Source organism: Pteropus vampyrus, unplaced genomic scaffold (genome assembly GCF_000151845.1).
Source record: "Pteropus vampyrus isolate Shadow unplaced genomic scaffold, Pvam_2.0 Scaffold2, whole genome shotgun sequence".
Taxonomy (NCBI): domain Eukaryota; kingdom Metazoa; phylum Chordata; class Mammalia; order Chiroptera; family Pteropodidae; genus Pteropus; species Pteropus vampyrus.
In genome coordinates this window covers 31580284-31607943 of record NW_011888783.1, presented here as the reverse complement: position 1 = coordinate 31607943, position 27660 = coordinate 31580284, and the positions used below count along the sequence as shown (strand labels likewise).

Here is a 27660-nt window from a genome sequence, read left to right as displayed (position 1 = left end):
AGATCTGTTACTAAACATTGAAAGGCAACTATGCCAGAGTAAGCTGCTTTTTCCTTCATGTTAAAATAAATTCATGAGAAAAAGTCCTCAAAAGGTTTATAGTTACCTTGAAAATCAAGTCTGAGTGCAGAATCTCCAGAAATAAATTTTAGCTACATAGGTTTTGTTTTTAACAGTATAGGATTTAAACTAACAATGCATATGTAATGAAAATTTAACACTTCCATATGTAGTTTTGAAAAGGTGAAGATGAAATTATCAAATATTCTAAAAGAAAAAGTAGTATCAATCAGGACATTTTAAAAATTACCACCCCAAAATTATCTCTGTGTACGTGTGTATATATACATATATATACATATATATACATATATATATAATATCTGCATAAATTTAAACATATCTATGTGTATATGGATACATATGTACAATATTCTTATATATAGTCAGGTAGAACATTAAGGATTTTAAGAGGGAACTATAAAGAAAGAAAGAGGAGGAGGTTATTGCTTATCCTCAGGCTTAGACACTGTTATTTTATATTGGTTTACTAATTTAATCTTGTCTAGGTGAGAGAGCACCTGCAGTATGGCTTTGACCTTATAACGTAACCAGAATTCCCTTTTTTATGAAAAACAAAATTTAGATAATAAAAGCCAGAGTATTTTTGAAAATATTTTATATAGATTTGATGAGTTTTAAGAAAGAATCTGTTCATTTAAATATACACCATACTGACAGTTGAGCATTGTGTTAATTTTTGTGACAGCATTTAAATTTTAGAATTATCATATTTTTTGTCACAGAAAGTAAATGCTTATTAAATGAATATTGACTTATGCCTTGTTATGTTTTGAATGGTTGAGTTCCTAGAATATTTGGGTACTTTATTGAGGGCAAAGTATATGATGGATTTTGGAAATTTTAATGGCTTATTTGAATTTTTTAGTCAACGCTTTCAATTTAATTCTGTGACTGTTAAAGTCATCCTTTATTATAACATATTATTAGTATCCTGGTTGTTTTTATTATTATTAACATACAGAAAATGCCCAGAGGCAGTGGAAAACTCAAAACTCAGTATAAAGTAATGCTAAGCAATAAGATTTAAATAACTATGAGTAAATACAAAGATCAGCAGCTGGTTTATACAGATGGCCATTAAAATGTTGGAATGCCCCAAACATAAACATAAGGAGGAGCGGTAGGAGGCAGGTAGTGATTAGATATGTGATCTCTGAGGTTAGCTTTTAGTTTGGGTAAAACATTGTACTTTTTTTTCTTCCACCAGAGATTTTCTCCATAAAAAATAATTATCAAAATGTTCCATTTCACATTGTAGTGCTCTCGCAGCAAATTTACATCGGTTTATTTTGATAGCCTGAAATTATTGCTGGAGCTTCTGAAAAATATCTGATTTAAAAATCAAATAACCATCTAGGTAATAGAAAATCTGAGTCCATTATGTGCCACTAAATTGAAGAATTGATATAATTTCATTTTTCTGAACTCACTGTTGAAATATGTGAGTTTCCTCTGTAGGTTACAGCTGATCATTTGAAATATAAACCTTACTGACCTTAGTTTCATGTTTTCAGTATCATAGATATTGGCAATATGTTAACCCTACTTCAAGAAATACATTCTGATTAATATTTAAGACAAAACAGGAAAATTGTATTTTCATGATTCTACTCTTTTTCCTCACCATTCATAACAAGTTTCCAGTTTTTGGTTTTCCCCCAACCCCATTCATCACCCCATATCAGATAACACATATATATATAATACCTTAACATACCTTATTCCATGAAATGTGGCAATGTAATTATCAGGAAATGCAGCAAGGCATACCTACGATTTGAACTTAATCTATATTTTTGCTCTAAGAAATCCTACCCAGTAATTTTCTTATTTTCTTGATATTGTGACATTACAAAGAATCAGTAAGAAGGTCAACTCAATGCCCAGCACCAAGAGGTAAGTACCAAAATGAAATAATACCTATATAACAAACAACCAACAACGACAACAAATAAACTTTCTTGACAGCAAAATGTCTTGAGACAAGAAGAAATACATGTTATCACTTTATCTAATAATTTCCAAAATGTGCTGTATGCACCTAGAGGTGCATGAGATACTCATTGCGGTAGAATAAGAAAATACCAGAAATTAAAAAAAAAATTTTACCTTAAAATTTTCTATTTTTGATTTGCCGTAATATCTATATTAATCACCAACAAATTTACATCAGTTTATTTCAGATGCATGCTCATTTATTTTTAATTGAAGAACATGACTAAAAAGAAAAATGAAGACTTTTCAGAAAGTATATTAGAGATTTAAAATAGAATTCAATCCAGAGAAAATAATGGGTTAAGTGCTAATTAAAGTGGTTAAACTATAAACTTTGTCATGTAAGTGGGGAATCTACTACAGCTCCCACAGACCTTTTTAAACTCTTTTATCATCAGAAAACAGAATCCATGCTTCAAACAAGTAGCAAGGAGTGCATAATACAAGGACTATTTACAAAGGAGTCAATGAAGTTTAGCAAAAGCAACAAGAGATGGTTATATACTAAGGCTGGTAATCAGGGGTTAAGTCATCATTATTCCCTTCCCATAAGTGGAAAAGGGGGACACAATTATATGAACTTATAAAAAATACCTCTATGGAGAGGACAATCTGACAGTAACTGTGGCCTTTGCTTTGGGGACAGAGCCACTTTGTGACTACTACACAGGAAGGATGAAAGGAGGAAATATTTTGAATTTATTTTGGTCTATTGCCTAAATTCTTACTGCTTCCTCCCATTGGCCAAATTCAATCTGAAGCCAAATAATAAAATCTGGATGTAGTTCACCCAGGTTAGCCTTCTGGAGAATAGTTTCAGAAAGATAAGAGTTGCATTTAGATCTCGAGGAACAAATTGAAACTTTCCTGCATTTCACTCCTCTTCTCAGCTTTCTACTCTTTTCCAGATGAAAAATATGTGTCTCTAATACAAAAGATACACAAATCCCATAAACTACTATATTCTTATGAATTGATTTCTTTTTAGTTATGTTTCCAAACAAAGTCTAAAATGTTAGCACACCTCAGTATAAGGTGATATAGATATAAGGTAATATAGATAAAAGTAGGGAAAGGAATTCATAATTAACATAAAATATAGCTGCTACAGTCTCAGGACTTATGTGGCTGCTCATGAAGTCTTAGATAATAATTTTATATTCTTTTAGCTCCATCCATTCATTGTGTATCCTAAGCTCTGTCTGTAACTAGTCTGTATAGTAATCTTTACCTGGTGATAAGATCCTGTGATATAAGCCTTTGATTGGTCTGCCTTTATTGCTTTGCCTCATTGTTCAATTATCCAACCTATTACAGAAGTGAGGCACTCCAGAAAAAAAAAAACAAAAAAACCTAGATTCCAGAAATAGTTATCTTTGCCCCATTGCATGGCAGCAATCTAATTTCCTGTTGGTAAATAACATCAATCACCTCAACCATTATTGTGGTTCTTTTCTCTGCCAGTAAGTTCAACAGCTTGAGGAGCTCATAATAGCCAGAGGGAAGACTCAATTTCCAATTTAACAGAGCCGTGATTGTGTTCTCTAGTGGAAGCATTTCTCACATGGAAACTGGTACCCTTCTACCCATAGAGCCCGAGGTTATAGGGATGGAAAGCAAATGTTGCTTCAATGAGTTATTTGCTGAAATATTTCACTCTCACTTCTTTGATTGTTAGACCTGTGCATTCTATCTACAAGCGATACGATATTATACATTGAATATTTGTTTAAGGTGTATAATAATATCCTGTGAGAAGGCATCCCAAATCCACAGGTTTTGTCTCCCAAATGATGCACCAGCAGTTTTTGGCAGATTATTACATTTTATCAAGTCAGCTCCTTATAGATGTTGAGGACATGAGACTAGTGGATTTCTTGGGTGAGTCCATGGTCATATTTCTTTTGCCATAAATTATTTTCCCTGATCTGAAGTGGGATTATATCAAAATCCAAGGAAAATAAGGATTTTGTAAGTCTACAAATAGCGGTGCTGACAGAATTGTGGCCAGAGAAGACAGATTCCAGATATCTGTTAAGAAGACATTTTTTTCACAGAATGGTGAAAGGGGTCCAATAGAATCAACTTTATATTAGTTGTTCCAAAATGGCGCCACATGATTGGCTTTGTGTTGTCTTCTGCTATTGGCAAGTTGGGAGGCTGTAATCATATCAACTGTGATGAGAAGTTCATGTTGTCAAAACTATGCAGTCTTCATCTGAGTTATCCTAGCCTATTAGTACTTCTTCCTTCCATTGAACAACTGAAAAAAGACTGATGGCTACAGGAAGGATAATTTTGTCCATCTGTTTATTGAGACGATCTTCTGCAGTGGAAGCCATCTCTGGAAGATTACATGGGACATTAATATCTATCTGTTGTGTTCATTTCAAGAGGATCACTCATATACTCCTCCATCAGACCTCCTTTTCATTAGTTTTCTATTCTTGTTCTTTTAAGTCTCTTACCAGCTGCCTAACCTGCTATCTACTGCTCATGGATTCGTGTAGATCCCTACCTGAAGCTATTTCTCCCTTCACACAGTATTCAGTCAAAGTTCCTCTCTGAGATTCTCCCTGATAGGTAGATTTTCTTTCACCCACTGATTTCCAGGTCTACCCCTGAGTGATTGTAAAAAAGCTGCTTCTAGCAGGTGCTAGCATAGAGGGTAGATTGTAATTTAACCTAGTCATACTGTCACTTTCTTCATTAACTGGTGTAGCACATTCTCCAAGACATTATAGTTGTGACTGAGAGAACCAACCCTCAGCAATTTCACAGAAAGGGAACCAGGGAAATAAATTCCTCAATATCATTAAGTTCCTGTCCCCTCATACCTGTCAGTACCTTTTGAAACAAAGCTCAAAGGGCAAGAGCCTGGTTAATGTGAACATGGAAGTTAACAACCTAGGACACAGCTGGAGGTGGTGCAGAGCGCAGCCTGGTAGGCTAAACAAAAGACATTCAGCACCTCTACCATCAGCAAAGCCTCACAATCCAGCAGTAGATTTAATTTTATGACTTAGAATACTTTAGGGTACTTGAGAAGATTCACTTAATCCAGTATTTTATAATTTTTAATTAATGACTTTTGTGATGGAGTTTTTTTTATTTTTTGTTTTTTGTTTTTTACTCCCCACGTGGACTCATAACAACCAACTAATAGCTGCCTCACATTTTCTGTGACTAATATTATTTAATAAATTTTGAGCATTTTAGACATTTTCACAGCTTTAAAATAAATAAAATGTTATATTCAGAAATTATTTTAAAAACATGTATCTACTTCCGTAGTTAGATATACATTCAATGAATGCAGTACTCTTTTTTCTGTGTGTATTTTTGCAAACTTGATGAATCATATGTGGGATGATGATATATCAAATTCTGAAAGTTTATTATTGTGTATATTAGGAACAATTTATAATAAATTTTGAGTTATATAACTGGCCTCTTTAAAATGGCCACTGTTCCACTTTTGATGTCCCCTTACAAAGGGCTTCCCAAAGGATCTTGAAGCCAAAATTGGTGCTTTTGTTCCCAAAGAATTTCTTTTAATGGGGGGTGGGTAGTGTAGGCAGAGGCAGAGGTTGGAAGATTTCCTATTCAAAACTAATACTAAGACTATTACTAGAGCCATTGCAAGTTGAGGCCCATTTAAATACTTTTAATGAGGAAGCTCATTCTTAATGCAGAAGGAAATAATTTCATATTTCAGTATGACTTCATTACCTTAGTGAACACTTTAGAAGATGGGTCACTTGTTTCCAGGAAGCATTTATGACAGTAGCATGTGCCAAATAAGCTCTTAACTGTATATAAGGATAGCATTGGCTTTAATAGATGTGTGAAATGTTTTGTAAGGATGGCTGTGAAAGGAAAGTGAAAACATTTTATATTAATGTAGGATTTTGTTTATTCCTAAAAAAGAAGTTTGTTGCTTGTCCGTGCTCAGCTACTAAATGTTTTTGTTATCTGTAAATTGTGGCAAATTTTCCATGAGATACTTTCCTGCTAAAACAAACCATAATTTTTTATGGGTACTCTTCTACCTGCTTGTCATCTTATGTACATTAAGAAGACTTTCTTCCTTCAGGAGCCCCACCTGACACTAATCACTTCTTTGTTATACCCCCAACATCTACTAACTTCACTTAGTTAATGTCAATGTAAAAGCCAGGTTTCATCTCATTCATTGAAACTAGATTTTTGATTAATATGTAGCTGAAAACATTTTATTCGGTGATGTCGAATTGATTTGGAAAATACAGATAATGCTTAAATGTGAAAACTCTAATTTACCGAATTAATTCAAATCTTCATTGGTAACATGCAAAGACATCATATAACTTTATTTTTTTAGAGAAATAAGCTAATTTTGCAATGTTTCATAATCCATTTTTTCACTTAAGTATAACATGAACACATTCTATATTTTTATGGCATAATTTTTCTATTAATTACTGCATAGTTTTCTTTGTATAGCTATAACACAGTTTATTTAGTATTTAGCAGAGCAGTCCCTAACTGTTTGGCACCAGGGATGGGTGTTCCTGTTAGAATCTAATGCCTAATGATCTGAGGTGGAGTTGAGGCAGTGATGCTAGTGCCGGGAGCAGCTGCAAATACAGATGAAGCTTCCCTGGCTTGCCTGCAGCTCACCTCCTGCTGTGCAGCCTGGTTCCAAACAGACTACGGACTGGTACTGGTTTATGGTCTGGAGATTGGAGACCCCTGAGTTTTTGTATACACAAAGAGAAAGAGAGAGAGAAGAGGAGAATGTACTTTTATTTTTGCCTGCATGTGTAAACACATAATATTACTTTAATCATCTATGCAGGTAAAAACTTTAGGCATATCTATATTTCCTTAGAATATATTTTAAAAAATAATTCTTGAGTCATAATTTTTAAGCTATGTTTCATTGTCTTGTATAGAATATTCTAGGAAGATATGATATGGACATCCACTATAGTACATATCCCCATTCGCATATAACATTGCATTTAAACAACATTGTGAAATTATTTAAATATTTTACTTTATGGACAATAAAAGCTGAGTAACTGGTCCGTGATTGTAAAGCTAATAGATGCTCATATTTAGGTAGCCATATTGTAGGTTATTATTGAGAGTCATTTCTAATAGTTATACAAAGTATTATTTTTATTGGAAGTTACCACTGGAGATTAAAAATAGATTAATCACATGCTTGCTTTATTTAAATGGTGGTTTCTTTATCCTCTTAGGATCAGATTCGTGATCTAATTGAACCCTGTAAGGCCATAGTCTCCACACATTTTAATTGTATGCCACTATCAGTAGAAATTTTTAGTTTGTACTAATGTATATAAATTTACTTACAATGCATACATATATTATTCTCAGCCCAAATATTAAATGCTAGTGAGGACTAATGTTTATTATAAAAATAAATATGAAGTAGAGGTTTTACTTCTTTTCAAGGGATAAGTTTACACCCCTCTGAGATGGGGAAACCTCTACTTGAATCACTCCGCTCATCAGTCTTTCGATAAAACTAGAGTATCTCAAGGTTTCCTTCTACTTTTTTCAATTTATTGAAAACTGATTGAACAGTTCCAGGCACCAGGACGAGTAAAAACTGAGGCAGAATATCTTGGTGAGTCTGCATAGATTAAAGGGGAAAGAACAAAGTGCACAAACGAAAATAAAACTATTAAGTGTAACAGGCCTGAAATCCCAATGGTTTAGAAAAATAGTTGTTCTTTCTCATGTAAATAATTCAGTGGGTATACAGTAGTCTCTCCTTATTTCCTATGGATATGATTCAAGACCCCCAGTGGATGCCTGAAATGATGAGAGTACAGAATCCCATATATACTATTTTATCCTATGCATATATGCCTATGGTAAAGTTTAACTTATAAACTAGGCAAAATAAGTTATTGACAACAATAACTCATAATAAAATAGAGCAATTATAACAACATACTGTAATAAAAGTTGTGTGAATGTAGTCCCTCTTACTAAATATTTCATTGCACTCACTCTTCTTGTGATGATGTGAGATGGTGCAATGCCTATGTGATGCGATGAAGTAAGGCATGCACGATGGTGCACACCTGAAAACTTATTAATTGTTTCCTGGAATTTTCTATTTAATATTTTTGGATCGCAGTTGAAGGCAGGTAACTGAAACCGTGGAAAACAAAACTATGGATAAAGGGGGACCATAGCACCTCATCAGCCAGTGGCTCTCCTTCAAGTGGTGGTTCAGACTCCTGTTATTACCTTCTCGTGATAGCTTCCAAAGTTGCTACAGCAAGAGAAAGAGCATGGAGAGTCACACGTGGAAGTTTTTATGGGCCAAGCTGGAACTGGCACATACCATTTCTATCCTCAGTTACAAGACCACACTAACTGCAAGGAAGACTGGGGAATGTTGTACAGCTGTGTACCCAGTTAAAAGAGAAAATGGGGAAGTGCAATAGTTAGACTCTCTGCCATAACAAATGCCATCAAGAGAGTTGTTAAACACAAGAGGCATGAGGCTGCTGCCACCATAATGTGACATATTGTTTTACGGATACTTTTTTTTAATAAGTAGAAAGGGTACACTCTAAGATAATGATAGAAAATATAGTAAAATACATAAACCAGTAACATAGTTGTTCATTATCACTATCAAGTATTACATACTGTACCTAATTGTACATACTATACTTTTACACAACTGGCAGCACAATCGGTTTTATACCACATCATCATATACATGTGAGTAATGTGCTGCTCTGTGACCTTTGGATGGCTATGACATCATTAGGCGATAAGAAGATTTCAGCTTCATTATAATCTTATGGGACCACTGTCGTATGTGCAGTTTGTCGTTGACTTAAATGTCATTATGTGGCACGTGACTCAAATGTCATTTTTGAGTCAAATTAATTATCATTTTTAATGATTTCATCATGTAATTAGGAAGAAAACAACTTGTAGCATTTTACGTTAATCTATTTTTATAATTCAGACCAGCTTTGAAATTGGGATATTTCTGTCTATATTTAAATCAATAATCTAGATATCATAGTATGTAGGTGCTTTATTACATTTGCCTAAAGAGTAGAAAAGTAGCACAGATAATTTAATGACTTTTTTTTTTTTTTTTACTTTGGCTGCGGATGAACATGGTATTTGTGAGTGTGTGAGTGTTATTTTTTCTTTAAGCTATGTAGAGGAGAAATAAAGGAATAGGCACATAGGTATAATTATAGGTATAAACACATATATTAAATATCCATAGTTAACAGATAGTACCACATAGCCCGATTATGTTCTTTACTCAGAATTAGAAGACTTAGAAATTGTTTTTAACACTTTCTGAAAAGGAAATCCTAGAAATGAAAGTTATCTTAATGCTTACCTAAGTCTAACATTTCACCAGCAGCAGAAATTCACCTGGAGCCAACTCCAACAACTTCACTTGATTTCATAGACAATAAGCTTACTAGCTCCTAAGGGGACATACTACCATTAGAATTTTTTTTCTTAAATTGAGCAAAATATGCTTTCTCATAAAATCCTTGACATCATTTCTATTTTTAATTCTTTAAGTAAATGAGACTCATCATAAACTTTAATATGACAACTTTTAAATAGTTTGATGTGAATAAATATGTATTTTTATTTTAAATTTTCCCTGTTTTTACTAAATTCTCCTTATTCTTACCATTTTAATATATGAGAGGATTTCCAAGCTAATCACCTTCCTGATACCCATATCTGAAGATCCATAGAGATGCCTGTCCTATTTTGTAGTTTGACTCATGTCATACCAAAGTCAGGATAATTTTTCACAGAGAATAATTAACTGGAAGATCAATTGCATATTAGTACTAGCAATACCAGTTTTGATGTTTTATAATTTTGAAGGTCAAGTCAGAGGAAAATCTCCCTATCGTGTTTTATCCTAGTTTTGACTATGTTCTTATATTATTTTGTAATTTATATTTTAAATTATAACTTGTTATAATTTACAAGTTCACATCAATTTTATTCTTTTAAGTTTTGATAATATTTTTAAATGTTATAGGTTCAAATATTTGTGCTTTAATATGTGGAAATTAAATTCAGTAAGATTGATATGTTAGGAGCTGTCATACAGCAAAACATTGAAAGATTCAAGACCAGGCCACATTCCTTTTGCTTTAACTTAATTTGATATCATTATGAAGGATAAGTATATTAGATGTATTAGGAGTGACTGGAACCTTGTCTTATTATTATATGTTAACATGCATACAAACATATGTGTGCGCTCCCCTCCCCCCACACACATTGAAACAGATATTTTATAGCTAGAAGGGACATTAGTGTAGTGATTATTTGGAGGAAATTGTAAGAACATTAGCCTGTATATTGAATCCTGAGTTTTCTTAATAAGTAGTCAAGCCCAAGATGTTGCTGTGAAGTTCCTGTTATAAAGGACATAGTCTTCAAATCCAACTTGACCTTTGAAATTATGTCACCACTATGAGAGTTCTTTTTACTTATTTGAAAATCCTTTGACGAAGGAATCAAATTGTGATGGGGATAAAGGATTATCAGCCTTGCTCGCTTTTATAGTTATAATGACAGTAGTTATGTGAAATATCAAAACATTTAATTGGATGTGAAAATAAATAAATCTTGGTATATTTTCAAAAATACTCTTTTATTTTGCACAACTTGATCTGCCCAGTGTTCAGCTTCATCTCTATCTAATAAGAATATATAAAAGTATGTCAGAAAAATTTTAACTTGTGATATTACATAATTATTAAGTCTTAATGGTTTGTAGGTCATAATGTATGTCTAGACTTGAAAGACAACATTCAGCATTGAATTAATGAATTAAAGTAGGTTGTTTCTTTAGTGTAGTATGTGATTTGTAAGTAAGCAATAAAGATTTGATGATCGTATTATTAAACCAGTATATAAATAATGCACTTGAGAATGAAATCCAACACATCAGGTTATTTATTCAGTTCATTATCTGTGCGTTTGTATGTATGTGTGTACCTGTGTGTGTCTTACAGCTGTTATTTCAAGAAACCAAGAAGGGCCAGGAGAAATGGGAAAGGCTGTGCTGATTCCTAAAGATGACCAGGAGAAAATGAAAGAACTGTTTAAAATTAATCAGTTTAACCTCATGGCCAGTGATTTGATTGCCCTTAACAGAAGTCTGCCGGATGTAAGATTAGAAGGGTAAGTTTACATGTGTTTTATAATCTTATATATTTCACAATATCACAGAACTTCAGTTAACTCAGATTATTTCAGTTCTATAAACATGCGGTTCTGAATAACCACGCCATAGCAAGACTTTACTGTGCACGCATATGATGTAAAATAGGAACTATTTTTTTCTCTGGAAGAGCAAAAGATATCATTTGGAAAAATACATTGCAGAGCACACAAGCCTAACAGATTTCTCTTCATGAGGTGCTTTTTTTGTTTTGCTTTGCTTTATCTTGGCAAATATAGAGCAAACAAGCTCTTTGATAGATTATTTTCTTGCCTGCATACAAAGCTCTTACTCGTTCCTCTGAAAAACTATATGCTTTGCTATTCTAGCATAAAAGTAGCCTATTGCCTGTATAATTCTTTGCCTCTTTAAAAAAATATTTATTATGGGTTCCAGCAATTTATATTGCTATTTATACTTAGAATACCCAATTATCGGCCATGGAGGAAATATTCACTTGGAAATAATACTACTGAATGAAAAATTAAGCTAAAAATTTAACTTGCATTTAACTGTAAGCCATGCTTGATAGTTAAACATATTTTAAGTGAATGTCATAAAAATTAGAATATATAGTGGCAGTATTGTCATTCTAGTCTATAGCCCTTATAAAGCAAAGTCTTGGCACTCAGAAAAATATTCCCTGAGATTTTAGAAAATTTCTGAGTTTACAGGTATGCTCCAGAACCTACTTTAATGTAAACAGAAGTTGTTATTTTAGATGTGTAATTACTTTCTCTATATACAGCAAAATCATAGCTAATGCAAATAAAGTTTGCCATATATAAAGGGGTTTTTACATTAGTTGTGTAGTGATGTTAACATCATATTACTAAATCTGTTTTTTTTTTCTCCTTTCTGAGTTACTTTAAATAAGCCTAAAATAGAGTAACCAAAACCTTATTGATATGCGGGGGCCGAGTAGTCAGAAAGTTCATTCGTTAGCTAAATAACTGGTTTTGTATACTCTCGTGTGCTTTTGAAAAGTCTCTTTCAGCAAAACCACAGATAACTACATATCATGGATATTTTTGGTCCCTCGCACATGGTTGAAACACAAATGTTACATTTGTGCCTTCCAAAGGCCTAAATAATTTTATAGGTAGTTCTGTTCGTATTTGTATGTGTTTGTATGTATATAGAAACACTGCATTTAAAAAGCACAATAAGTGTATTCATCTGAATAATTTAAATCTTTTAGATGCTAAGTTTACATTATAATGTTGTACTTATTACTTTGTGTTATATACCATGTTATAAAATGGGTAAATCTGATACTTAGGTTTTCAAGAGGCCATGTGAACACTAGTTCAAACTTTAAAAAGATTTACTTTCAACTATCATAACATAAATTAAATTTTAAAGCAGATCTGGAATGATTAAGGTAAGAATTGTTTTAGTACAGAGTCATCACTTTAAAAAAAGTAAAGTCTTCATCAAGAGACCATTTAAAATATTTGTGACAAGTGCAATATCTTTTTTTTAAGAATCACTTCACGTATTAAGTCCTTGAGTAATTAACCCTTAAATTCTGGAACAATTCAACATTTTAAAAATGGAAGATTCAAATTGCTTAGCATTAAAAAGTGCCAGAATGCCATAATTACTGTGGATAATATTGCTTGAATTTTGAGATTTTGCAAATAGTCTATAAAATAATATTAGTGAAGTAAATAATTCTCTATTTTATTTTTACATCACACCACAATTTATGCTATCAGTAAAAAAAAAATACATAAATAACACTCAAATATCTTAGACAAATCATAAAGTATATGTAAGGTTCACTGGGGATATTTGCAAGTCTTTTTTTTGCAAGTCATTTTGAATGACTCAATTGTGTGACTGCCTGGGAACAAATGTTGGAAAACACACCATGAATCAGATATCCAAACTGTTATTTAAAAGATGTCAAAATCTGTTAATACTCATTTGATGTAGAATACATATTTTTTTTTAAATTTTGGTATTAGTCAGTTACAGTTCAGTTTTTGAGTAGTTGTATCTTAAAGAGATATAGACACATTAAGCTAGCCTTAATGATGACTGATATAAACTATATGCAATATAAAAGATGGGATTCACAAAAAATTAGTTTAAAAAAAGCCTACATTATTTAGTGGAAAATTTGAGTTGATATTTATTTAGAAATATCTACACTTCCCAAACAGTGAATTCATTCAAATATCTTAACGTATTTTAATAGAATACACTCGTAAAATGGCTTTACTGAATTCAGAAGTTGTCCAAATTGTTTAATATTGTGTTTGGCTTTAATATCAATCAACAAATATTTGAAGATGTTTTCAAAGGAATAAACCTTAAGTAAATATCCCATGTTTTCAAAGAGAAGAAACTAGGTAAAAATAGTTTTTCTTGGAGGCAATTGTGATGAGACATCAGGACAAATTGAAGTTAAGTTTCAAAATGTCCATTCCTAGAGATGTTTAAATACTTAATTTACTTATTCACTTAATATATTTAAGTTATTATTATTTATGATACATTTACATATAATCTTTAATTATTTGAGAGACATGAAATAATTGTGTCACAAATAATCATGGTACTTGGATACATTAAGTTCTGTCAAGGCTGAAGGCCTTTTACTACATTTCTTACTTTCTTGAAGGCCCTCAGTTTCTGGGATTCTTGCTGAAGTCTGTATGTATGTGTAAATAAAATTCCAGGCAGTTGTAATCAGTCCTCTCTCTCCTTTGCCCATTCTCCGTAAGTTGAAAAAAATTACAATGTCATAAAATTCTGATTCAGAACTTTGAGAAAAGGAATTTTTAACCTGATGTGTTGATGCATCAACATTAGTGATTGTTAGCATACTTCTTATTAATTATGGGTCTAAGACTTTATAATTTATATAGTTTCGATTTAAGAATAGGACCTAAATATTTCTGTTTTCAAAAAGAAAGTAAATAGATTTTATTTTATTTAGTTTTTAACATAAGATCTTTATGTTACTATTTGGGGGGAGGTGGGGAGAGAGTGAGGGAAATTCCAAATTAAAGAAATATATTAAAAGATAATAAACACATTATTTCTGAGCCCCTAATATGTTAATATGTGCCAAGTACTGTTCTATGTACTGTGGATATAGCAGTGAACAAAATTAAGTCCCTGCTTCATGGAACTTAGAACAAATTAAAGAATGAAGAATGATAAGAGGTAGAGAGTAAAGCAGTGAGAGAAAGCCTCTTTGAGAAACACATTTGAGTAAGTTGAGTGGACTTTAAACACCTAAATATTGTAATTTATTTATACTATACACAGCTGTTAAATATTTACTATGTTCCTAGAATAGATAATGCTAGAAATATGAGACCAACGCATATATAAAACTCTCTCTCTCAAAAAAAAAAAATCAAACAGAATATTTAGTAAATGCATAGACGCGTGCATTTGTGTGTGTGTGTGTGTGTGTGCGCGCATTTGTGTTATTTTTGAAAACAGTGTTTGAATTTTATTTCCATGAAAATCAGCAAAAATCACATTTTGGTTTGCTAAGGTTTCTATAGTCAATGTTATCCCATGCTCTATGGTTTACTGGAAAAAGAGAACATAATATGACTGATAATCAGCGAGATGGGTATAAGACTCTATTCCATTAAATGCAAAACAAGGGGAACAAAAAGCCAACTACGGAGATTTTTTTCACATAATTAGGAGGAAAATCTCTAGATGTGGAACCCAAACACATAAATTTATCTATTACTTACTATTGGATCTGAGTAAATCATTAATTTTCAAGGTCTCAGTTTCCTTTCACTGATTAAAAAAACTAATCAATCAGTCAACCAACCAAACAATCTTTGTCATTTACCTAATACAGACTTAGCTTTGAGAACAAAAATAAGTGGATATACCAGGCCCTGACTATCAGGAGTAAAAGGGATATATTTACTTAAACAACTAACTACAACCATTGTATAAAAACACCAATAATTGCAAATATGACAAAGTAAGAATAGGATTGTGCTGAGTTCCTGGTGAAATTTTTGTATTTTTTATTGTTAATATTATTTTGTGGAATCCTCTTATGTCTTATTCTCCTTTTTTGGACTAAACAAAGTAACTTTTTAAGCAATCAGCTTTTCCATTTACTCTGTAATTCTTTTTGAATAAAAAATTAACAGTAATTATTGGGTGAATATTTATATTAAAAAAAGCTATGGGTAATTAAAGCAAAATGTTAAGGTTCTTTAGCATTTACTTGTATTCAGACATTTAATAGCACTTCAAGTTCTGGTATTAAGTTATTTGAAAGATATAATGCAGCTGGCATTTAAATACATTTCATCAGGGAAAAATGAGGAAATAGGAAATTTATTTTAGCTATTTATATCGTAGACCAAATAACTGCTTCTTATGTATGCACGCTTATACGCTGATAAAGAAGAAAAACTCTGGCAGTCTTTCATTATTAGTGGAAGAAGAGCAGTAGCATACAAATTCTGAATAAGTTGCTCTCAAAGGCAAAGAGTTTATTTACTACATAAAACAGAAATAAACCATAGCATACATTTTTCTGTGCTCAATCTCATAAGTGTACCTGCCCATTTATATCAGTTGCCTTTCTCATAAATTAAAATATGATAAAAGTAGCATTGATTGCACAAAGGAGAAATAGAAAAGGAGAATATTAATTGGATTTCTGATCTCTGTTCCACATCTTTTCTTTTTAATTTGAGAATTACTTTTCATATGCTGGCAAAAATTTGAGAATTAGTTTTCATATGCTGGCAAAAATTTTGCCTGTGAAGATCATTTTATAATACTTTGATTTATGTCATATACTCATGTGTGGAATTAATTTTAGTATCCAAATGAAAAGTGGTGTGTAAGAATGTCTGCCTATTTATGTATGTGTATAAATATATATATCTATTTGAAGATGATGGAAATCATAAGTATTATTATTATCTCATGTAGTAATACTGTTACATTATAACTTTTCTCTCAAATAAGAAAGTTGAGTAAAACATTACTAGGTATGTTCTTAGGAATGTATTTGTGTGCCACTGTAGGCAAGAAGCATGTTGCGTAACTCCATTTACACTTGAACTACCCCTCAATAGTTTCCTTACTTAATTTCTAACACTACTACTTTGAGTTTTTTAAACTGTGGTAAATTGTATATAAAATAAAACTATCTTAACTATTTTTAAATATGTAGTTTATTAGTATTAAATATGAAGGGGATCAAAATATGCCATCCCCCAAAGTGCCACTTTGGCATAAAAATTATTTTGAACTAAAGGCAATTGAGATAAAGCAGATGGAAGTAAAGCTCTCTACCCTCTCCAACTGCCTAAAAGCAAGGCATAAATTTCCCTCATGAAGGTTTCCCTCTTCCTTGAACTAGGAAGGGAACAACAACATTTATCACTGGAAATGGAGATGGTGCTGAGATGACTGAATAATCTAAACCTTACTGAATAACTCTTATCTTCTATTTGTTTCCCCTATATATTTGCCTTCCCATATTTTACCACCCCTAGAAGCCTAGAGGTCTTCTCCTTTGTTTTATTACTTCACCATTTATCACTCTTTGTTAAAATGATATCTCAGCTCTGGGGTTTAAGCACTTCTTTGAGTCTTCATTTATTTTCTAGGAAGGCTTTCATGTACATAAAAGCCAAAATATTAACATCAAATAAAATCTATATGCCTTTTCTCTTGTTACTGCTTTTTTTTTGTCAGGTTAATTTGCAAGCTTCAGGTAAAAACTCAGGAAAGTGGAGAAATTTTTTCCCCTCTCTTAGAAGTATATTCATGTTGTTGTATAAGCAATCTTCAGAATTGTATTTATCTTACAAAACTGAAACTCTACCCATTAAACAACTCTACATTTCCCAGCCCCTGGCCACCACAATTCTAATTTCTGTCTCTGAATTTGACTATTCTTGGCACCTCATAAAAGTGGAATCGTACATTATTTGTCTTTTTGTGACTGGCTTAGCATAATGCCCTCATGTTGTAGCATGTGTCAAGATTTTCTTAACATTTTAAGGCTGAATAATATTCCATTATATGTATATATTACTTTTGTCTATACATTCATCCATGGAAAGATACTTATATTGCTTCCACCTTTTGGCTACAGTGAATAATCCTACTATGAACATGGGTGTACGAATATCTCTTTGAAACCCTGTTTTTAAACTTTTTGAATGTATACCCAGAAGTGAAATTGTAGATCACATGCTAATCTATTTTTAACTTTTTGAGAAAGCACCGTACTGTTTTCCACAGTGGCTATACCGTTTTACATTCCAGTACATGTGGGTTCCATTTTCTCCATATCTTTGCCAACATTATTTTCTGTTTTTGATGGTAATCAACCTAATGGGTATGAAGTAGTATCTTATTATTGTAGTTTTGATTTGCATGATCTAGTTGAATATCTTTTCATATGCTTTTTGGTCATTTGTATATCTTCTTTGGCTGTATGTCTGTTCAAGTCCTTTGCCCATGTTTCTAATCGGGTTTTGTCCTTATTGTTGAGTTGTGAGTTCTTTATATGTTCTGAACATTAATTCCTTATCAGATATATGATTTGGAAATATTTTTTTTCCCATTCTGTTGGTTGCCTTTTCACTCTGTGTTGATTTTGTCCTTTGATTAAAAAAAAGTTTTTAAAATTTTTTGATATAATACAATTTTTCCATTTTTACCTGTTTTACCTGTGCTTTTGGTGTAATATTTAAGAAATTATTGCCCAATCTAATGTCATAAAGCTTTTCTCATCTGTATTCTTATAAAATTTTATAGTTTTATCTCTTACGTTCAGGACTTTGATCTATTTTGAGTTAATTTTATATATGATGTAAGCTGTGTTATTTATATTACATTTTGGCACTATGATTCTTTTAGTGCTCTTCTTCAGCTTCACTCTAACATTTGATATTATCGATTTTTATGGCCAGTACCACAATAGGCTCCTGGTCTTGTTTTGGCAGAGAGAATTCAGCTTGTCCATTGCCTGCTTCTATTTGATTTCTACATTGGCCATCTGGTGATGTCCATGAGACAGTCATGGTTGTTTGAAGCATGTGTTTATGGTGGACAAGTTGTTGGCTTCATAGAAATCCACCAGCCAATCTCCTGCTTCATTTTTGACCTCTAGTCCAAATTTTCCAATAACATTTGATTCTGTTTGTTTCCTACTTTTGTGTTCCAGTCATCAATAATTATTAGCATATCTTGTTTGGGTGAGTGATCAATTTCTGCTTGGATACTTGCACAAAAGCTTTCATTTTCTTCAGCTGCTATAGGTGGAACATAGATTGTGTTAAAAGGTTTTCCTAGAAGTCTGGTGAATATTCGGTCCAGCCTTGGCATCATAGCCCCTAAATGCCTGTGCTATATCTTGCCTCAGTATTAAAGCCACTCTGTTTCCTCTGAGTTTGTCATTTCCAGAGTAGAACATTTTGTAGTTGTCTGACTGTAAGTGTCCCATTCCAGTTTATTTTAGTTCACCAAAACCAAACACTAAATATTTAGATGTTCTATTTCTTGCTTTATCATTTCATGTTTACCTTGACTCATGCTTCTTATGTCCCATGTTCCGATTATATCTGTTGTGCAGCATTGCACTTTGCTTTCACCTGTGTACACATCAGCTGCTAGCTGTCCTTCTGGCTTTGATCTAGTTGTGTCATTAGCAACAAGGCTATTTGTACTTGTTCTCTGCTCTTCCCCATGAACTGTTTAAATGCTTTAAACAGTTCATGGGGAAGAGCAGAGAACAAGGAGGTTCATCTTTCAGCTCTAGCTCACGTTTCATTTTGGAACGTTTATCATAGAATTTTCAAGGTTAAAAAAGAAAGAAAGAAGAAAAGAGAAACAAAAAAGAATAATGCAATAGTGATTTGCCATTGCCTTCTGCAGCTCAGGGTGTGGGTCCAAACCACACGTGCTTGGTTCTGAGGTGTTGCAATCACCAAAGCCTAAAAATGTAAGTGCCCCTGCAGTTAGGCACTTGCAGAGGCACTTAAATACACTTTTAATTTTGGTAGTGAAATTAATTCCACACATGTGCACATTAAATAAATCAAAATATTATAGAAATTGTTATCTTTATAGACAAAGTTTTTGCCAGCATATGAAAATTGCAGTAATTCTCAAATTAGAAAAAAAAAAAGATGTGGAAGAGAGATCAGGAATCCAATTAATATTCTCATATCTGTTTCTCCTTTGTGAAATCAATGATACATTTATCTGTACATTATTAGCATAATTGGGTAAAATATAATTTTTAAAAATTTGTGATTCTAATATTTCTAAAATTGGCTCTTGTAAGTAGATTTTGTGGTTAAAATGTATACCTTTTTACTTACCAAATGAAAAAAAAATCTAATTTAAAAACTAAAGATCATTTCTTAACATTGGTGGATTGATTCAGTTTAAGAAGGCATATAGTTCTGCTATTGCTAGAAAAATCCTATGTGACAGGAATATTTGACTTCTGTATGAAATTCTTCCTACTATTTTTTCCCAGGGACCGATGTTTTCTGTACACACATTAGTGCCTGAAGGAAATGTTAAATTGTTCTAATGCCAACTTACAGTGCTATTTTGCTGAGGAAGAATTTGATTTTGTAATTAATATTGCTTAATCCATGAGAGTAAGACATAGTTTTATTGACATAGGTAATGTTGACATATGTCTAAAAATTCTATTGTATATTGTAATTAATGTTTCCATGGCCTTGCAAAGAAGCCAATATACTTTTTGAATGATAATTGCTTATAAATGAGAAAATATGTTTTGTCTTTGAATTTTAATATTTAATATCTTAATATCACTACGTAATTTTGTAACATTAAACATGTTACAAACAATGTAAAAAGATAAATGTTTAATTAAGTGTACTCCAAGTGCAACCTGAAAAAGATAAATATGAATAATGATTATAATTTTGGGATAAGAAATATATCTTTAAAAATTTATTTTCCACTACACATTTATTAATAGCATTTAATGTCTTGCTTCATTTTTCCCCTGAGGAGAGGCATTATTTCTGTTCCTTTTATGTCTTTTTCTTTTTAAGTAATGACACTGTATAGATAAGATAGAGACATTTTCACAAATAGGTCATACGTAGCTGTCTGGTTATACTTAATGAGATAGTTAATTTTTTAAGATGATGTTCTAAGAAAATCAAATGGAAAGATTCAGTACAAAGTAATTATTTTATCATCATAATATATGAGAAAGTTAAATTTTGCAATGTAAGTTAATATTTTATAAACACTCATCTACTGTCTTCTTTCTGACCAGCATTTGGTGAAAAATTAAAGAGCAAATGTTGCATGCAATCTCTATTCTTAATGACCTTACATAACCTTACATAGGAAAATATTTTTTTCCCATGAATTAATTAATATGCATGAAAAAAATCAATAAATTCTGTAACAAATGCAAATGTAGCTAATAGTCAATATTTGTTAATTTTTTACTATGTAGCAGGCATTGCATTAAGTAGTTTATCTCCATTATCTTTTGGAATTCTTAATGAAAGCCCCATGAATTATATCCTGTGTTTTGTTGTGTTTGTTTTAAGGACTAGGAAAACTACTCAAGAGATTAAAGAACTTCTCTAAAATCGTACAGCTGACATTTGAATCCAAGCAGTAAAAATCCCAGTATGTGTTCTCAACCACTAGAGAACACCAGTGAAGGTAATAGAGAAAAAGACATGCTAGAGAGTTATATTACTAAGAGCTTCATACAAAAACATGAACCACAGGTTAGACTTTGAGTAATTATGTGTAACATATAGATAGAAGGGCGAACACAGAGATTCCAAATGGAAAGAAGGGATGAAGAGATGCATAAAATAGGATGATTATATGGTGTGTTGAAGATCTAACATAATAGTGAGTTTATTTTGATGACTACTCATACAGTCATGCTGACAGTCATGCTGACTCATAAAGTCATAATCACTACCCTCAAATTGGCCCCAAATATTATCCATTAATCATATGACCTTTCCCTTGTCTACTCTCACTTCCACGTTGTAAATTATTATTTTATAACCACAGCACTTCCCTCACACCTCTTTAATCTTCACTGGAAGCTTATGATCTTACTTTCGATTTTATTGAGAAAAATAGAAACAAATAGTAGAAAATCTCCACTAGTCCCATCATCGAATCTACCTCCTTACTTGCATTTGTAAGTCTATACTTTGCCTTCTCTCCTATTAGTATGAATGCATTGTCCACACTGCTATTCAGAACTAGCCCATCTTTTGCACACTAGATGCCATCCCCTCTTAATTACTCAAGCACACTGCTCCAACAACTCTCCCACCTCTTCAAACATCAATTCTTTACTTTCTCTTGGGTTATTCCTAACAGCATGCGAACATGCCGTTTATTCTCTCTTAAAAACAAACATAAGCAAAATACCTGTTTAGACAACATTCGCCTCATGGATATGTCTATTTCTCTTCTCTCCTTGTTCAAAATCTTCTTGAAAGAATTGGCTGTACTCACAGCCTTAAACTACTCCCCACCTCCATTTTGTCCTAAACACACTTTGGCTAACTTTAATCCTCACAATACCAGCAAAACTTTTCTTGCAAAGGTCACTAATGATCCATCCCTAGGTTGCTCTGTTTATTTGTGAGTTCTCAGTCCTCATGTTTCTTGAGCTATCGGCATAATTTGACACTTGATTTCTCTCTCCTTTTTGAAACAAAATTTTCACTTCACTTTCAAGTCACTGTGTTATCCTAATTTTCCCATACCTCTATGGCTATTCCTTTGTTATTTGCTAGTACCTTTTCTTCTCTCTAACCTCTAAACATAGATATGTCCCAAGGGTAAGTCTTGGAGTCTCATTTGAGCACTCTCTTTCGCTTACAACCCACATCAGCAAATTCAAAATATTGGCTCTTCTCATCTCTACCACTATCGTTGGTCCAAGCTACCAATATTTTATTTTTCACCCGAATTATTGCTAGTAACCCACTGGTTTTTTTTCCCCCTGTTTGTTTTCTGCTCCTTTTTTTGGTACCTACATTCTCTGATCAACATAATTACAGTCTGAGTGATCCCATTAAAATATGTGTTTGTACTACTACTTTGCTTAAATCTCTCCAGTACTTTGCATCTCTTTCAGGATAAAAGCCAAAGTTCTTTCAATGCGCTACATAACTCTACATAATCTATCTTTCCATTATTTCTCCCACATTCTGTGTTAGTGCTCACACATTTTCTCACTCAGTTCCAGATATAGATGAACACTGAAACACACCAAGAACATTACCACTTTAAGGCTTTGGCACTTTCACTTTCTTCTTCCTGGGGCTCTTATTCTACATGGTGTATTCTCTTTCCTTCAAGGCCTTTATTCAAATGTCACCTCTCTGATGTCTTCCCTGACCACGTTATATAAAATTACACCCACTCATTACTCTTTCTATCTCCTTTCTCAGCTCTATTCTTCTCCTTTACTTATTTATCTTTTTTTATTATCTGCTTCCTCCCTAGAGGATGTGACAGGCAGAAAAGCTTGGCTTTGATTTTGTAATCAAAAGAGAGCTGTTACAGATTTTTAGAGCAATAATAACATAATGAAAGAAGTGTATATTTGTATTGAGCTAAGTTAGCATTTTTGTCATTTTTTTTCTAGTCTAGAGCAGAATAAGAAGAAAATGGAAATTAGAAATAGTCCAATGTTGGGAATTACTACAGTGTGCTCTGTAAAAGATCAGAACAAAATTGAAGTAGCTGGAATTTAGTGATACTTCGGAGAAGACTAATTTAAAGTTGGAGGGGGGGGATCTCTTTTTTAACTTCCATTTATTGAGAAAAAACTGGTACAAATCATGGTACCAGGTTCTTATAAATTCTCAACCTTTAGTCCTCCTTTCTGGGACTCGAATTAGGCTTAAAAAACAGATGACATTATTTCTGTTTTACAATTAAGGAAACTGAGGTGAGAAGAGACATTTTTGTTTGGGCTGAACTATTGGAAGTAGCTTTTTCTCATAATTTCTTCTAAACTTGCTGCCAGATCTTCCTTCCCGGGCTTTGGATGACTTATATTCAATTTTCTGGCCATTTTAAGCTAGAAGACTCATTTTCAAATAGTAAATGGTGCAGCCTAGTTTTGGCTAATACTGTGTGACCATCATACTTTCCAGTGTGACAGGCATCGTGTTTTCATTTTTAGTGAGGGGCATTTTGGAGACTTCTTCACTATACAGTTGTCAACATGGATGGCAGACTTCCAGTGGACTTCTTTCAGTCTTCCCAATTCAATCTCTGCTTCGGGTTATACACCACCCAAGCACTTGCTTCTAGGTCCTGCTGCCTCGGCGGACAGCTCTACAGAGCACAACTCCATTGAGAGTCCTTGAGTCCAGCTACCTCCTACCATGCCCACTTGTCCTAAGAAACTTATGGCTTCCTGACACACAAAAAGGTAGAACTGCACTTTTCCAACCACTGATTTACTTTTTCCTAGCCAGACCTTATAGACTCTTCTAGGATGTTTCTTCCCTTCTGTGTCGCTAAACCCCAAAGAAATCAAGTCACAGTTCCCCAAGTACTTTCTCATTGCATTCTATAATAGCCCAAAGCATCATTTCAGGTTACAGTTTAATAGCCAATAAATATCTTTGCAAAATGAGATGCCGGTGTCTTAAAGATAGTCATTAGTCTCAAAGAATGAATATCTTGCTATCCCTGTCATTTGGCTTGGTAAGAGGGAAGTATTTTTCTCCTTTGTTCCAGAGGAAGGAAATACCACCATATACTCAATGCTTTTGAATTCCTTTACTTCTCTGAACTCTTCTTCAAATTCCTATAGAGACTGGAGGTGGATAATATAGATTCATAATCACAGTATCAATTTTGCTGTCTTTCTAGCAGTTTCTTTTAGAACTTAGATTACCTAACATTAGCTGGCCTCAGTTTTGAGACTTGCTGAAATTCTTAGAAAAAATATTTTTCTTATCCCATTATACCTATACACCTTATCAGACAGTATGCAAGTTGCAAAGCCAGAATTCATGCAAGGCTCTCTGACTCCAAAGTTGTATTCTTTCTGGTGTTCCTTATTTGAGTTCCTAGAGAGGGCAGAGGACACTGAAATATATAGAGAGCAATGAGGAGGCAATGTTAAGAAGATTGAGATCATGAAGGGCAAGCATAAATGTCAATGAATGCACACCTGAGGTCTAGTGATAGTGTACTATTCGACTGAAATAGATATGTCTACATTTAAGGCATCAAGAAGTTCATGCCAAATGCATCTCCAGACCGGGTGATTGAAGTGGATCCTGGAGTAAATGAAAAATAAATGTGAGTCTTACGGTGATATCATTTTAGGGAGTCCAGAATTAATATGCATTGTGGTGGGAATGGGGACAAGAGACAACCACAGGAATGATGCAGTGGGTGGCTGAGACAGATGGTGTTGGCTTCAAATGAAGAAACACAGAGGGTAGTGGATAAATAATGATGAGAGTAGCACTGGGGAGTAAGGAAAAATTGGGCAATTCCATTCCAAGTATCCAGGCAATGTAGGATGAGATAAGACGTTTAAACATTTACTACTTTGACAATGAAATTTATGCAACAGCAAATAACACTTGGAAGAACATTTTTTTCAATGTTTTTGTTATAAGCTCTTGCTACAACCAAGAAGAACAAGATATAAGAAAAGATAAGACTGAGCAGAATAACAGAATCAAGTGTATTTTTAGAAAACGTTTTGCTGTGGTTTCCATCCTAACATAAATACTCTGTATTAGAAACAAACAAACAAACAATAAACAAACAAAGAAACAAAAGCAAGTAAACAAAAAACGAGTTGAATATGAAAAGTTTTCATATACCTGGATTTAAGTAATACATTTTTATTGGTGGAAGAACCACCACTGTGTGTATGTGGAGAAATGTCAATTTAACTGTTCAATTTTTGTGTCATGTACAATTCCAAAATAACATAATAACTTTGAAAAAGACATTTAGTGCCTTTCATAAACAGTTTCAGTCATCTGAAAGTCAGTTCAGCTGTGAGTGATTTTAACAGAAGTAAATTGCTTCAACTGTGTGCTTAGTAGACTGTGTCACAAAACTGCAGCCCAGAAAGCAGGAGGCTGAAAGACACAAGATATACATGAGATATACATGTTTCAGTAATAGCCTGGCTGTGGCAGACACATTCTGGGAGAACTTGGCTAGGGCTATACAGCTGTATTATTTATTGTTGATGATTTAGAAGATAGACAAAGATAAGATTTCCTAATAAAGAATATTCATCTATTTTTTTAAATATATGCGTTGAATATTCGTATCTTACAAAGAACATGGTTAAATAGAGTTAAGTAACACAAGGGTCCCATCCCACTGTGCTTAAAAATGTCAACTGAAAAATAGATGAAACTCAGTTTTCATCTTCATGAAATTAAAATGATAAAAGTGTTAGTTTGGTGTTAACCTTTAAATATGTGAAAGAATTTCACATTGTTCTTCTGTTTATAATGACTCTTACCTATAATTATTATGCTCATTATGGACTTATATTTCACACTTAAATATTTTATTACATTCAATACACAAAAATCAGACGAGTTACTGTCATCATCATCACAGTGGTTAACTGAGTTTCTCAAAACCATTTATTAAAAAGGACAAAACTGTGTCTCAACCCACATTCTTTGAATACATGAGCATTCCACCATTCATCTCGCTGCTGTTGTCCATTTGACACTCGTGCTGTGATGGCTGTATCATTATAGGGTGTTTTCTATTTGACATACAGTAGCTGGAGGCTGTGCATTCTTTGGTGCAGTTGTCTTTTTTATACTTAATATCTAGGGTGATTTATATTTCTTCAAATTCTTTTTTTTCTTCTTGCTTTAACTTAAAAAAATATTTTTAGATTAGTGGTAGGTTTACAGCAAATTTAAAGAGGAAGGCACAGAGATTCTCCACTTATCCCCTGCCCCCAAACATCCATGGTCTCCCCCACTACCAGCATCCCCATCGACATTTATTACAACTGATAAACCTACACTGAGACATCATAATCTTCCAAATTAGGGTTCGCTCTTACTTTTATAAATTCTATGGGTTTGGACAAATGTATTTTGACATGCATCCATCAGCATAATATCATACAGAGTAGTTTCTCTGCTTTAAAAATCCTCTGTGTTCCACCTGTTCAACCATCCCTCCCCAACTCCCACCCCTGGCAACAACTGATCTTTTTACTGTCTCAGTAATTTTGCCTCTTTCAGAAGGTCATATTTTGGAATCATACAGTATGTAGCCATTTTAGATTGGCTCTTTTTCACTTAGCGATATGCATTTAAGTTTCCTCCATGTCTTTCCATGGCTTAATAGCTCATTTTATTAGCATCAAATAATATTCCATCATCTGGATGTACCACAGTTTCTTTATCTATTCACTTTCTGAAGGTCATCTTGGTTGCTTTCCAGTTTTTGCAATCATAAATAAAGCTGCTATATCCATTTCTGTGCAAGTTTTCGTGTGGACATATTCTTTAACTTAGAATTGTGTCCATATAGTAACAACATTCGAAGGTATCAAAAACAGGAATAGTAATTACAAGTGAATTTTCTGAGGACAAGAGCATAACAATGGGAAGTTAGTAAAAAATGGTGGACGTTAAGTAGGAGCAAATAGAAACACCTATTTTAAACAGGGATTTAAAAATATAGCATTGTATAAGAGTTCAGAAAACCTTAAAAATGTTTTCTTCTCTAACTGGTTTCCTTAGGTTACATCATTTACATTCCACTAAGTTTCATTATATCAGCAGAATACAAATAAAATCAGCTTTAGAAAAGAAATATCAAGTTGGGTATTTCATCATTTTAAGATATGAATAGGAAAGCTGTGAATGAATACTTATTTACATTTGATTAAGAGTTTTTTTAATCTTTCAGTTTTTCTGACTATTTAGAATCATTAGAATATAACTTTCTGGGATAAGATGTAATATAGGGTTCTCATTCCTTATAGTGAGAGAACTTAAGAGATATTCTGGATCTTTCTGTTAGAAGAAGAGGGAGTCTAAAAGAAATGTCACCAGGGTCACTGATTGTGGTTTTGGGCTAGAGAAAGTGAAATTAAGCCAAGATCTGCACTCCAAGCTGAGAAGAAAATTGCACAAAGAGAAAGGCTATCAGAAGACTCACTAGAAAGGATATCATTGAGTCAACTCCACAGGTGGCAGAAGATTTTCAACTGATTATGAGCTCAACAGAGTATTGGGCAGAGACACTTTTGCTTGAGATCTTGGGCACAA

General features: G+C 33.0%; 1 protein-coding gene across 4 annotated transcripts in view; it reads left to right on the top strand.

Moving 5' to 3' along the window:
- Positions 1-27660, top strand: part of GALNT13 (polypeptide N-acetylgalactosaminyltransferase 13) — a 448686-nt gene that overhangs the window by 174020 nt on the left and 247006 nt on the right. For all 4 annotated transcript variants that reach the window (XM_011359276.1, XM_011359287.1, XM_023528655.1 and 1 more), the window contains one exon: positions 11136-11304. In XM_011359276.1, coding sequence (XP_011357578.1) covers positions 11136-11304 — 169 coding nt within the window. The remainder of the gene's footprint in view (positions 1-11135; positions 11305-27660) is intronic.